At 39.3% G+C, this 14,942-nt stretch overlaps 1 protein-coding gene across 5 annotated transcripts in view; it reads left to right on the top strand.

Moving 5' to 3' along the window:
• Positions 1-2,099: 2,099 nt before the first annotated feature.
• EML4 (EMAP like 4) overlaps positions 2,100-14,942 on the top strand; it is a 157,678-nt gene continuing 144,835 nt past the window's right edge. For all 5 annotated transcript variants that reach the window (XM_059188472.1, XM_059188471.1, XM_059188470.1 and 2 more), the window contains exon 1: positions 2,100-2,396. In XM_059188472.1, the coding sequence (XP_059044455.1) occupies positions 2,372-2,396 (25 nt within the window). In that variant the 5' untranslated portion in view covers positions 2,100-2,371. The remainder of the gene's footprint in view (positions 2,397-14,942) is intronic.

The following is a 14,942-nucleotide window of genomic DNA, read 5'->3' as shown; positions in this document are numbered from 1 at the left end:
GTAATCAAAGAGTATACAACCAAGAAATTTAGTAAAAAAAGTATTGAAGTTATGTTGGGCAGTTAATTGAATGTTGTATTTCTTGATTTTGTAACATTTGCAGTATTTGCAGTTTTCTTTAAAATGTGTAATCTGGGGGCGGCCGGGTGGCTCAGTGGGTTAAAGCCTCTGCCTTCAGGTTAGTTCATGATCCCAGGGTCCTGGGATGGAGCCCCACATCAGGCTCTCTGCTCAGCGGTGAGCCTGCTTCCCCTTCTCTCTCTCTCTGCCTGCCACTCTGCCTACCTGTGATCTCTCTCTGTCAAATCAATGAATAAAATCTTTAACAAAAAAGTGTAATCTGTTGTGATTTATTTTCTGTGTCTAAATAAATACTCCATTTAACCTAATCTTCAGAAGATTTCCACAAATAGAAAAATTTCAGGCCCCTCAAAGTGTGGATCCTTCTCTGAATTTAAAAATATATATATACATGTATGTACATACATATATATATATGTATTGTAGTATATCAATGGAAGTTCTTATTCTTTTAATTGACCTAAAGCAGAGAGTGCTGTATGCAGACACAGAAGAGCAGCTGTCAGAATTAAGGCCTTCTCAAACATTAAGTGGTTAGACTTTATAGAAACTTACAGATATAAAAATGTCCATAGTAGGGGAAACTTGGGGTAAATAACTTTGAAACAGGAGGAAATTTTGGACACCATTTAGTCTGTAACCTCAATTTATCTTGGCTGCCTTACAGCTTGTCTCCACATGATATGCTATTCAGAAGACACACAGGTCTGATATCCAAAAAATATATGAAAAGTAATTTAGATTTTTACGGGAGATTTCTAAAGAGGCACTGGGGGAGGGGGGGAGAATTTTACTGCAAGACAGCAACGAAATGTTTTACAATCCTTTTAACTATATAATTCTAAGTCCCTCTCATTATGATAGTTGCTAACCTCCTATTTCTCTTCTCCCTTCTCCAGTCTGTTCCTTTCTCTCGCAACTTGTCTAGAATGGCTCTAATTCTTCCATAACTCAGGTCTTAATTATTGCATACATCAATTTAGTCCACGAGCACCTTACAGTTCTCCTCTTAATTACTCTGATTCACACAACCAAGTCCCAAGAAGAACTTTGGAAATCACTGGACACCCCTTTAGAAGGAGGGAGAATAGGGGTAAGTGGGGGAGGGAGGACGAAGATGAAGTTAGTGTTTATATGTAATGTTTTGGTTACAAGTCCCGTCCTTCCATCTGCAAATGGGCAAAGTTGAGTCCCAAATAAGTTTAGTGACTTGACGCTCATCTACGTAGTCACATGGAATTGGGCTGAGAGCTCAGCCTTACTTCATTAAAACTTTTCGTTATAGCTCACTAATAGGCAATCTAATTATATGCCCTATAAGAGATTGCTTTACATCTCTGGTGGAAAGAACACCAGGGGGAGTAAAGAAGCCTGAGTTCTAGCTCTGCTTCTACCAGGCTCCATGACCTTGGGCAGGTCAGGTCCTTTCTAAGGTTGTGTTCTCCGTGAAGAGGAAGCAAGATGAACTCTTGGGTCTTGCCCAGCACTAACATTCCTTGCTTCCGGTCTGTTTTGAGTTCTGAGGCTATGGCAGTGGTGGCCTTTAGTTAGGAAGACTCACCCCCATATATCCTCTATGAGGGTAGAGGGAGACCCGGGTAAAAGGGAGTCCTCTCACTTGGTTGCCTCTGTGTGTCCTTGTAGGACACAGGCGGTGACCATCTTCTGTTGGGGGGCGGGGTAGATTCTGGACTTGGGTTCCAATAGGGCTCTGCAGGCTCCCTAGGGGCTATGAGAGAGAATCCCTCGACGCTCCTAAGAATCTCAGGCCAGACGCCAACCCTCATCACGACCGGTTCCTCACCAGCTTCAAAAACCAACCCCCCAGGTCCTCGGCCTAACTACTGCGCAAGCGCAGCCACCAGTCCGGCTCGAGGCCGCCGGATCCCGAAGCCCAAGCAAGGTGAGAGGGAAGGGTCGGCAAGCCCCCGCCTCCATGTTGTCACGTGGGAGGCGGAGTCGGAAGCGTGACGGCGTGCGCGGGGGCGGTGCTACCGCTGCGCGCGGGCGCGGGGGCGGGGCGCGGCGCGGCGTTCGCGGCTGCTGCCTGGGAGGGAGGCCGGGCAGGCGGCGGAGCGGCGCGGCTCTGTACCTGACGGGGAAGTGGCCCGGGCGGCTGTGACTGACTGCCCCGGGTCAGACGGACGGTCGGATCACAGAGGCGGGGGGTAGGAACCGAGCCGGGCGATTTCGAGAGCGAGCGCGTCAGGCTCAGCGTCGGCCACTCTGTCGGTCCGCTGAATGAAGTGCCCGCCCCGCTGAGCCCGGAGCCCGGCGCTTTCCCCGCAAGATGGACGGTTTCGCCGGCAGCCTCGGTGAGTACGGCTGGGGAGCCCTCCGTATTCTCCGCGGGGTGGGAGCCTTGTTCTCTCCACATACAGCCCAGGCCCTGCTCTCCACCCTGCCCCTGGGGATGGTAGTAGTTCCACTGCACATGTTCCCCTCGAGGCTGCCGCCCCTCTGCTGGCTCCAGTGGATTCAGAACCCCTCCCCCCATGCCCAGTCCTCGGCAAGACCCTCCCTTCCTCCCAGCGTCCCCTTCAGTGCAGGGCCCTCCTTCCCGCAAAGTGGAAACCCCCTCTCTCAGAGAGGCCCCCCTACTAGCTGGTACATCCCTTTCCATACACTCACGGCTCCCCCCACAGACCTACCTTCACGGTTGGGGCACCCGTTTCTGAAACCTTGACCCCTTCAGGGCACAACATTCCTCCCCCTTTCCACATACTAAGCTCTCTTTGAGAGTAGGGGCACCCCTTACCCACGCAGAGGGTCTCTTTATAGGGTAGGAACCCCCACTCCCTCTTTAGAAAGAGGGCACCCCCCGCCCGTCTTCACTTTAAATTTGGAGACTTCTTTTAAGTGTATCTCAACGTGTCTGACAACTTCCCTTCTCTCCTTCCACTTCTCTGAACATTTTGCGGTGGTGGAGAGAACTAGAAGCGCCGAAGCATCATTTGCTTAACACAGGAATAGAAGAGGTGTATCTGTGTTGGGGGACCCTCTTTATAAAAGAAGAGCGAAAGCAGAAGTATTCTGTGGCTCTTCGAGCATGCTGGGGAGAAGTAATTCTGCCCAGTGGATCCATTGGAAAGGGGGCCTCTGTCAGGGAAAGAAAGGATTCTCCATTTTTGGAGTATGTTGTCTTTGTGGAATGGAAGAGGTTATTAAGTAGGCTTCAGTATCCTTTCAGTGCTCCTTTTCAGCAGAATAAAAGTAGTGTATTTTGTAACTGGCGAAGGGAACCAGAACAAGAGGCTGGTACTCAGCGCCCTATAATCAGTGTCTGGAATTACTGTTCTTTGAGGCTATTGGAATCTGGTTACTCTAAAGATTGAGCTCAACTGTTATGACGGTGAGAGAAACAGTTTCTGCTGTGGCTGATTCTGCAGTTATGGGATAACCTGTTGCTGGATTTGTATTTTCAGTAGTTTACATGGAGGTAGTTGGTATTCAGACACCTTTCTTGGTAATAAATCCCTGGTTGATTAATGTTCACGGATCAGTGCATGATCTGGCCATAGGCCACCCATTATTCAGCCATATTGGGATTAGGTGAATTTTTAAAAATCTGAAGTCAAAAAGTTAGTTGAAGAGCAATGGACCCATTGTAGGTATTAAATAGTAAAAACTATAGTTTTGGCTCTGACCCTCTGTGGGAAGAAAAGAAAAACACACATTAGAGAGCTTTGAGAGTGGAAATCCTAAAATAGGAGACAACAGAGTGTTACTCTTTCCTCCCAAGGGCACCTGTTGTCCATTATCTAACCTTTGATGTCTTCTAATTCCTTACATAGGTTGTTTCATTCTTGGCTCCTTTTAAAGAGGCATCAGGTTTTTTTTTTGTTTGTTTTTTTTTTTACTGCTTTTCTTTTTCTTCTTCTTGCCTCATGCCTGTATTTATTTGCTAATCACAGTGGACTGAAAGACTTGTCCTATATGTTTCCACAAAGAGGTGATCATATATTAGGGCAGAAACTTAGTATATTGGGAGACGCGAGACTGAGTTACTACATTGTTGGATCCTCAGCATTTAGGAATGGTGGGAGCACTACTCAAAGTAGAAATCAGCTTTTCTTTCCTGTTGATTCCACGGACTTCTGGAAGGCTTACCAAGGCTTCATTTTCTCTAAGTGTTTTGAGAGAACCTTTAAAACCACCAATTGGTGGGACGTTAGTTTATTTTGAAATAGTAGATACACCTTATTAAATGACTTTGTCCCTTTTTATTCAGTTCACGAGGCGACTGATAGCAATTGAAAGATGAAGATGAATTGCTGAGGGGGGTCCGCTTTTCATAAAGAGTGTTATAGCTGACCCTAACATTCGGGGTTTTTGTTTGTTTGTTTGTATTCATTTGATGGCATCCTTGAGTGGGTAAGACTTTCCTTTAGATAAGGTAGGTGTTCATCAGCTGCAAGGGAGATGCCTGTTTCTAAAGAGAGGAACCTGTGTCAGCAGAGAGGGAAAGAAATAGTTCCTGGTAGTATTTCTGGAGCTGCTTCTGATGAAGACAGTTTTCAGCAGGAGCTCTGTGCTTTCTCTTTCTGTCCCCCTTGTAAGAGTAAAACGAGGCCCCATCTTAATCGAAACCTCTAAGGGGTGGGGGAGGGGAAACGCTGGTATATTTTACTGGTAGTCTTTAAACAGCTTTACTTAGCTTTTGCCAGATTGCTTATTTCTGTTCCCTGCAGTTCATTAGTTTTAGAGCTTAAAGTTACACTGATCTTTATTTTGTCATAAGAGAGCTATGGATGTAAAGGCAAGCACTTGTATTCTAGAAGGTGTTTAAAAAACTTTTTTTTTTTAACGAAGCAAGAATTTAAAATATGTGAAGTTCATCTGGGGTCACAAGTATTGAAAGCATTTATTTATTCTCAAGGAAGTATACATGTGTATCTCCTTTTGTATATCAGGTGGGTTCTTGAAAAAAATGTGAGGAAACTTAATTTATATAAGCAGAAAAGTTAAGTGCTTTATAAACAGAATGATTCTAGAGATGCTGATTGAGGGAATTTTATGCTGGATCATTTTGTAAAGTGGAAAACTTAAAATTCTAACTGTATCCTTGATTAGGGAGTGTTGGATAAGGAAAACACTATGCATTTTATAAGATGTCTAAATTAAAGTTTCGTGTATTGGATTTTGAAATCATTGAGAGCAATGTTAGGTGATTGGTTATGTTCTGTGTGCCACATTGAAATTATATACCTGTTGTATTACTTTTGTTTTACATAAAAACATCTAAAGGATGCTTTTAATCTCTGCCGCTGATTAATTTTAGGCAGGTTGGCTGGCAGGTGCTTGTACTGTGGAATTTCCCTTAGGCATAGTATCTTTTAGTTCACAGATTATGGTAATTTAAAAAGGCAGCTCTTTGGAAACATTTAAAAAAAAAATTTGTGGGAGAGTACCCTAAACAGTCAGTCTTCATAGCCTGCCAGATCACTGCACACGCGTGCACGCGCGTGCACACACACACACACACATTTCATCCTTAGTCTTTTTACCATCTCTTTTTCATAATAAAGGTTTTAACTTTGAGACATTTGTCTTGAAATTAGCCTAGAGGTTAGTCAGTGCTTATACTTTAGAGAAAGCATACAGTTAACAATATCAGTGTTAACTTCTGCTCCAAAGGTTATTTAAAAAATAAAACTCGAAAATAAAATTTGTAATGAATGAATTGTAGGGTTATTATCTATAAGAAACCTAACATTTTGGTCCAGGGTATATGAACAAACAAAATGGAAGTGGTGTACTTCCATTTGGGAAATATTTTAAGAAAATAATATTTCTTAAAAGATTTATTTTAAAGGGTGGGGAAAGAGGGAGAAGATTTTTCAGGTTCACTTCCTGTTGAGTACTAGACTGGTCAGGGACGTTGGGCTTGATTCCACAACCCATGAGATTCTGACTGGAGGTGAATAAAACCAAGAGTTGGACACCAAACCAACTGAGCCACCAGGTGTTCCAAGAAAAGTCTTTTCTTTTTTTTTTTTTTAAGATTTTATTTATTTGACAGAGAGAGTGAGAGAGGGGGAATATCAGTAGGGGGAGAGAGAGGGAAAGAAGCGGGCTTCTCACTGAGCCCCTAGGGAGCCAGATCCAGGTCTCCATCCCAGGACTCTAGGATCATGAGCAGAGCAAAGGCAGATACTTAAGGACTGAGCCACCAATCCTCCCTGAGAACAGTCTTTTTTTTTTTTTTTTTTAAAGAGATTTTATTTACTTATTTTACAGAGATCACAAGTAGGCAGAGAGGTAGGCAGAGAGAGGTGAAGAAGGAGGCTCCCTGCCGAGCAGAGAGCCTGATGGAGGACTTGATCCCAGGACCCTGGGATCATGACCCGAGCCAAAGGCAGAGGCTTTTAACCCACTGAGCCATCCAGGCACCGGAGAACAGTCTTTTTAACATCCCAATATCAGAACTATGATTTCTCATCTCATACTCTTTTCTTCTTTCTCTCTTTCTTTCTTTCTTAAGATTTATTCATTTGAGAGAGACAGAAAGAGCACAGAGGGAGAGTGAGAAGCTGACTCTCAGCTGAGCAGGAAGCCCCATGTGGGACTCAATCCCAGGACCCTGGGATCGTGGCCTGAGCCGAAGGCGGATACTCAACCATCTAAGCCACCCAGGCGCCCCTCTCATATACTTTCTTAAAGAAACAATGCAGTATATGTTTTTTAAGTATTAATCTAGTCTTAAGCATTCTTTATTCACATGAAAATGTTTCTCATACAGTATTATTTAGGTAATTTTTTCTTTTAATTTATTAGTAGTTTCTTTGAAGGGCTTAAGATAGGTTTCAGTTATACAACCAGACATGAGAAGTAACTCTTATGTGGTTACTACAACATCTATGACATGAATTAGAGTATTTTTTTTTTAGCATGTATATGGATTAGTACCTCCTTTGTGACCAGTACTGTGCTTGGTTCTTAAGGGAAGGACAAATATAAGACATGCTTCTTGTCCTTTAGGAATTTACTGTCTGGTTTTAAATAGATATCCAGAGATGTTTAAGCATAAATGAAGTACGAGAAATGGGACTAGTGGAGAGAAACACCATTTAGAACGCTGTGCTATGTATAAAGCATGTAACTTATGAGAGGGAACATTTGGAGATTGCTAAATTTACCTCTGAAGAGCCTGGCTTTTTAAAATAATGAAATAGTTTACTTAGCAAACTTATGTTTAAGTAACATGTGGGAAAAGTACTGTCTTAACTTTATGCATAGGAGTCCATTTCTATAACATGTGAAACTTCAATATTCATAAGAAATTTGGGAAGAACATTTTGATTTTGAAATAGATTCTAAGGCTTTTAATAAGTTTGTAATCTACTTCTTTGACTATTACCTCAGTATGGGAGATTCCAGGTAATTAGTATATTTCTGTGTCTGATCTCTTGTCCTGTAGTTTTAGCTCTCTCTAAGGCCTTAACCTGCATGTTTCAAGCTTTATCTCATTTAATCTTTACACTAAGCTTGGGAGAGAAGGAATTGTTCTTCTATAGATGAAGAACATAAGGTTCAGAGAGTTTGATTTTTTTTTTTTTTAAGACTTTCTGAATCCAGAGTTTTCTTTCTGCTTTCTTCTTTTTTTGATGGGAGGCCTGATTTGTTAGATTTACTGTAGCCAGTGAAAAACAATACAAAAGAAGAAAGAAAGAAAAATGATCTTTTCTGTAGCTCATCTGTATGCATGTTAACATGTTGGTATATTTTTTAGTCTTTTTCTGTGCCTAATTTTTTACATAGTTAAAATCATACACTGTAGTTAAAACGTTGTATTCTAGTTGTTGTTTTGGATGCCAATCTTTTTTTTTTCCATTTGAACTCACATTTTGTGATGGTGTTCAGTGTTCTTTTCCGTACCTACTACTGACTCTTCATGATCCATTCATAAACCTAACGTATCTGAATCTGAACTCTTCTCTAAATCAGCTGTTTTTCCTTATTTTCCACTGTCTGTTTCATCCAGCCTTGAAACATCAGAACCATGTTTGATTCCTTCCCATTTTTGCCTATCACTTAAGCATCTCTTCTTGGACTTTTCAGTTCTTGTTACCTTTCTCATCCCTTAATTTCCTTTTCTGCCATTATAGTTCAAATACTTATTATTTCATTTTTGGATCATTGCATACCGTAAGGAATTTCCGCCTAATTTATTTTATATGGGGGTGGGTGTGGCCTTCAGGTTAATATTCCTAAAGTGGCACTTTGAGTATGCCATTCCTTCTTTCGGCTTCATTGACTTGACTGAATTCAAACACCTTAGCCTTGTTTTCAGGGTCCTCCATTATCTCCTACAGTCTTTACAAGTTCTGGCCAAAATGACCTGTTTCTTGTTCCCCAGGTGTTGTTGGCATTTTCTCATCCTTGTGACTATTCTCAGTACCCTTTAAGGCCCAACTCAAGTATTGTTGCCTTTCTAAACACCCTTCCTTATTTGTTCCCTTTCATTCCCAGCCCAAAGTATTGAACTTTTAACCTAAGAGGATTCCTAGGGCACCTGTCACAGAATCTTTCTTCTTATAAGGTAGAAATAATTATGACAGGTCTTAAAAATATTATTAGTCTTATTTCTCCCACCAAATTGTAAACTCATTGAAGGCTGACTCTCTAATGTGTCTTTAAAATCTCACAGCACAACATTGGAGATTTTATGGTCCAGTAAAATTTGGGGACAAAAATAGGAGACCAGTATATAATCAACAACTTATAACCTTCCCTTTCACCATTGTTTCATAAAAGAAAGAGCTTTGAAGATTAAATAATTACTGTACACAATCTGTGAAGAGTCCTTTAAAAAAATCACTCATAATGTTCTTATTTTTCTCTTTTTACCTGGAATGAGTGAAAACTGTCCCAGACTTTGTTGGGAATGTGGTAAAGAATTCCATGCCAGGTTCTAGGGTAGTGTTTTTCAAATGTTGGCCTTATGCATGACTTATTATTATGAATTTAGAAATTATTTGGGGTCAAGATCAACATAAAAAGGGAAAGAAGGATTATTAAGTTTCAGTGTGCTTCACATGATACTGCTTCAAGAAACTTTTAATTTCAGTTCCATATGTTTGCCTTAGGTTGCAGTGTAAAATTTATTTCTTACTGTGGATTGCAGTCAGGTGAAATACACACTCTTAGTGGCTGATCCCAATCCTTGAGAAACTAGGTGGGAAGGTTGACATCCACAGGAAAAGTGGATGAACAGTCAGAAATAGTTAAATTGTGTGCTCTGTTTTTGAAGGATCTGAATATAATGATTGGAATATAGTTAATAGCAGTACAAATATATTGATAGTTTTAGAATCAGTATAATTTAGACGAACTCAGTATGTAGAAGTATAGTTTTGTAAAACTGGTAGGGTAGGGTATATTTTTTACTTTGTGAAAGAATTCACCATGTTGTGTTGTTCTTTTGTTTGTTTGTTTGTTTTTGTTTTTACTTTTTAGTTTTCCTGATGAAGCTGTCTTGTGTCTTAACTGGTTCTTCACCTCATTAACTATTTGAAATCTATCCAGTCTTTAAGGCATGGCTCAGTACATTTGTTTTTTCTGGAAGCTCTGCCTGATTATTCTAGTCTTGTACTCAAACCATTGTATTGTGGTGCTCCTAAAGTAGAGGAGGCCGAGTGCTTACACCTGAGGGATCTGGGAGTATAGCCAAAAGTTGGAGTCTGTTTAACTTAAAAATTCATATGATTATTTTGCAACCATTCTAGTAAGGAATGGTCCAGATAGGAATCATTGATAGATACTGAATCTAGGGATATTTTGATGAGGAACAGGTTGTTAGCATAGTCTTAAATATCTCCCCATATATTGCTCCTTAGTTTCAAAGAGGTAAAAAGAAGAAAGAAAGAAGGAAAGAAAGAAAAGTAACCTCATAAAGTGATGAAATCAGATACCTTGAGTATATGATCAAAATAAATAGCACTAGTGGACATTGTGTGCTTCTGAATGTAATGCCCTGAGAAGAACATATCATTTGTGTAGTACTCCAGCCGGGAATGGGTAACCTGAATCTAGTAATGAGGGAACATTGACTTGGGGAACATCCTATTTTTTTTTTTAAATGGTGGGAAGACTATCTTTTTTTTTCTTTTTTTTTTTTAATAAATGTTAATGTTATAAAGACACAGGCTGTGGAATATTCCAGATTAGGGGAGAATAGAGAGACATGACAACTACTTGATGTGATCCTAGACTGTATCTTATATTAGAAAGGAAAATGCTATTAGAGGGTAGTATTGGATTATTTGGCAAAATTAGAATATGGATGTAGATTGGATAAAAGTGTTGCATCAGTGTTAAATTTACTGAAGATGATAACTATCCTTAGGTTATGTGAGGGAATATTTTTCTTAGGAAAAACACTGAAGTTTTTTAGAGATAAAGGGCCATGGTATATATGTTACTCTCAAATGGTTCAGAAAAAATGATGTAATGTGTACGTGTACATACATATTTGTATGCATATGTACTTAGCTGTGTATATGTATATACATATAGGGAGGAGGAATATACGTATAGGAGGGAGGCTGCTCATGGGCAAGTAAAGCAAATGAGTAAATTGTTAACAATAGGTGAATTTGGTAAAAGCTGTATGGGTATTTTTTTATACTATTCTTGTTCTTACAGCTTTCTGTAAGTTTGAGATTATTTTTAAAAAATCATGAACTTTGCATTAAACTCCATAATGTAGCTTTTTAAAAGTAAAGAAATGGCTCCTCTCTCTGACAATTTCAGGCAAACTCATGGATAAAACTGTAGCTTAAGAATATGTTCCATGTATACCATGTGGTTTCCTTTTATCCCTCGGTCTCAGTTTGAGAAACATGCCTCTGAGCTTGAGCCAGCTGTGGTTCAGATTTAGCCGACAGACATGTTTTGTTTGGCCCTTTTGAGTGTTTTAAAAATTGGGAAATTTTGCATAAAAATCTGGATCTCTGGAATGATCTTTCCCCGGTGGGCTTGCATTCCAGATGATCTATATACTCACTAGGTGTTGTGTGAGATAAGCAGTCTCAGTCCTTACCTTATACCTACCTTGTTTCAGGTATTTATTTGCCTGACCTCTGTAGGCATATGTTTGCAGCCCTTATGTAACCCAAGAGGTAGTGGTGGGGTGTCTGTGTTCTTTGTACCTGTACGATTTGATTTGAGAATTAAGTTGTTGAACTGATTCCCTGTCACCTTCTGCTTCTTTTTTTTTTTTTTTTTTTTTTTTAAGATTTTATTTATTTATTTGACACAGAGAGAGATCACAAGTAGGCAGAGAGGCAGGCAGAGAGAGGGGGGGAAGCAGGCTCCTCGCTGAGCAGAGAGCCCAATGCGGGGCTTGATCCCAGGACCCCAAGATCATGACTTGAGCCAAAGGCAGAGCCCCAACCCCCTGAGCGACCCAGGCGCCCCTCCCTGTCACCTTCTAATGTTGTAGTGTGTATATCTGATATACACACTATATGATCTCCAACATATGATCTCCAACATAACCATACTACAACCAAGAAAACAAGGAAATTAATATTGATACCTTATTGCCCATTGAGATTTTGTTAATTGTCTTAATAATGTCTTTGATAGAAAAAAGATCCAGCTCAGAATCAAGTATTGGATTTAGTTGTCATGTCTCTTAGTCTCCTTCAGTCTGGACTAGTTCCCTAGTCTTTCTTTGGGTTTTATGACCTTGATACAAGATTACAGGCCAGTTGTTTTGTAGAATGTCCCTTAATTTGATGTTTCCTCCTGATTCAGTTCATGTATCCTTCGCACAAATGCCACAGAGGTAGTGTGTTTTGTCTCATTGCATCCTCTTCTGTGGTGCATGACTTTATTTTGTCCCAATACTAGTAATGTCCACTTTGATCATTTTTTCTGTTAGTTGCTTTGAAACTTTGTAAATATTTTGTTCCTCATCGGACTTTCAGTTTATTGATTTATTTATATCTTTATGAACTCAAGTATCCTGTTTTTTTCAATGGGCTGTTAGCCATTACTATTTATTTTGATGCTCAAATTGGCCCCATTTTGGCTAGAGGATGCCCATCCATGCTAGCTTCTGCATTCTTTTGTTATATTCCCATCATTCTTTGAGGACTTTCTTGCTTTTTGACACAGTGAAATGATTTGGACATACAGTTCAGCCCATAATACATGAATATGTATTTTATATAATTTTAAGTAGGGTTCAGATGAGAGTTTGAATTAAGTCATTTTAAGTTAACATTTTTTTATGGTTCTTTACTAGTTTATAACTGCATAATACTTTATCTTACACTTAAAAATGGTGTTAAACCAGGGACTAGATCATTAATGTAAATTACTTTGAAGACATATTTTTCAGTGGGAAGTTATTCAAGATTATATTCATTACTTTTCTTTTTCTGTGTTTAAACAATCAGCAGTTATCTTGGGGTAAGGTACCGTTAGGTGCTGTGTGTGTTAGGGAGGTTGGGTAAAAGAAAATATTTAAGCAGCAAAATCAACCATGTTTTTTTCCACTTACAAAATTATGCTCATCTTTCCTTCTCAGCAAGTATAAATATAAACTTTAATGCATTGTATTCCATTATTTGGACATCTGGTTTCCTTAAGCTGTGTATATAGAACATAATTTAACTTATTCTTGATCACCAGTGGTGGTTATTATGAGTGTTGGACACGGTTCTTTTATAACACAGTGATGCCTTCAAGAGCTTTTTGTGTAGGGCTGTTCGCTCCATACACTAAATGACTATGTAATTATAACTGTCTTCCTTGCTGTTGCTTGTCACCTAGTGTCAGTGTGCTTCACCCTTTCCTTTCTCTCTATTTTATCATTTACAAAATCTCACCCATAACATTAGAGTTTATATCTCTTCTTTCATTATTAGACCTTAAATTTGTCCATAATTTCTTTTTTTTCTTTTTCAATTTAAAATTTTTTTGTCCATAATTTCTTTTTTTTCAAATTTAATTTTTGTTTTTAAAGATTTATTTATTTGAGAGAGAGACAGACAGCACAAGCAGGGGGGTAGGGAGAGGGAGAAGCAGACTCCCCACTGAGCTGGGAGCCTGACCTGGGGCTCAGTCCCAGGACCAGAGATCATGACCAGAGCCAAAGGGAGATGTTTAACCATCTGAGCAACCCAGGTGCCCCTGTCTGTAATTTCTTTTTTTTTTTTTTTTTAATTATAATTTTTTAAAAAATATTTTATTTATTTATTTGACAGAGAGATCACAAGTGGACAGGGAGGCAGGCAGAGAGAGAGGGGGAAGCAATGTGGGGTTCCATTCCAGGACCCTGGGATCATGACCTGAGGCAAAGGCAGAGGCTTCAACCCACTGAGCTACCCAGCCCCCCCCCGTAATTTTTTAATATCAGATAGTCAGTCAGATATCTTGATTGTCTTTACAGTGGTTTGTTTAAATCAGCATTTAATCAAGATCCAAACATTGCATTTAGTTGCTGTGTCTCTTCTAAGTCTTTTGATACGTGTATTTCCCTTCCCTTTCCTTTTTGCAATTTGTTGAAAAACCAGAGCTTTTGTTCTGTAGAGTTTAATACAAGTGCTAATTGTATCATTTGGTGTTTTTTGAAACATGTTTCTTTGTCTTTTGTATATGCTTTAAATTGGAAGTTTTGGATTTTTGTATATTTTATGTATTTCAGTATGTTGCCATTACTTTTTTTATGCTTATATTTTCCCATCATCATTCTGTGGAAGCATCTTCAGATTGACTCTGGAGTCCTGATTCTAGTGGTCTTTGCTGGCTTCCTTGCTTTCTGATGGACTTAAAAAAAATTTTTTTTAAACACTTCCTGTTGCAGTTTCCGCAGTCAGCTATTTCTCTAAACCTCATTCCTTGAGGCACGAAATGGTACTCTTAAGCTCTAGAGGGACCCATTGTTACTGGATTGGTTACTGTTTCTAGTCTAGTCTTTCTTTTGATTTCCGATTTTAAATCTGTTGTGGTCTGGGAAGCCAGATGATGACGCTCGTTTGATTTACAAGTAAGAATTGGTTTGACTTTCATAAAAAGAGGAATCCAGAGATCAAGGCCTATCTCTATCTAAATTGTATGGTGTAGCATCTACAGGGACAGGATCATACCTAATAAATATCATTAATGTTAGTGATATGTGAGTAACAGGATACCAGATGTGCCTCAGAGGAAGATAATAGATTACTGAATGAGGACCTTAATAACATGTGTGAGCTTTTTAGTTCCCAAACTTGATGATATATATATGTTTTAAATTATAGACTGCTGATACTCCTCCTATTTTCTTTTGTTAAGATTATCTTTTGTTTTTTGTGGTTTTTTGGTTTAAGATAAATCTCTGTACTAGTGAGATATTGGTATATTATGGAGTCAAATTATGCTGTACTTTTCATATTCCATAAGAATGCCCTTTTTCCTTTTTATTATTTTTTTTTAAGATTTTATTTATTTAACACGAGCGAGAGAAGGAGTATAAGCAGGGGAAGTGGCAGAGGAGAGGGAGAAGCAGGCTTCCTGCTGAGCAGGATGTGGGGCTTGATCCCAGGAACCTGGAATCATGAACTGAGCAAGGCAGCTGGATAATGACTGAGCCACCCAGGCACCCCACTTTTTCCTTTCTAAATTTTTTTTTCAGAGAATGCACTTTTTCTGCCTTTCCAAAATTGATGACTTCCTAAAGTTGAGATGACTTCCTGTTTTAAAACAAAACTAATTAGTGTTGACATCTTACATTTTTTCCTTAAACTGTCTTTTGCTCTTGCACCCTGGTCTTGAGATGACTACCTTATACTAATCTTTAAGTGACCGTAGAATGCTGATGTTTTAAGTGCCACGTCAGAGCAAATGAAAAAATTTGTTTGCAGTTT

Source organism: Mustela lutreola, chromosome 9 (genome assembly GCF_030435805.1).
Source record: "Mustela lutreola isolate mMusLut2 chromosome 9, mMusLut2.pri, whole genome shotgun sequence".
Lineage (NCBI taxonomy): Eukaryota > Metazoa > Chordata > Mammalia > Carnivora > Mustelidae > Mustela > Mustela lutreola.
The sequence above is the reverse complement of the archived record's forward strand: the minus strand, read 5'-3'. Positions and strand labels throughout refer to the sequence as shown.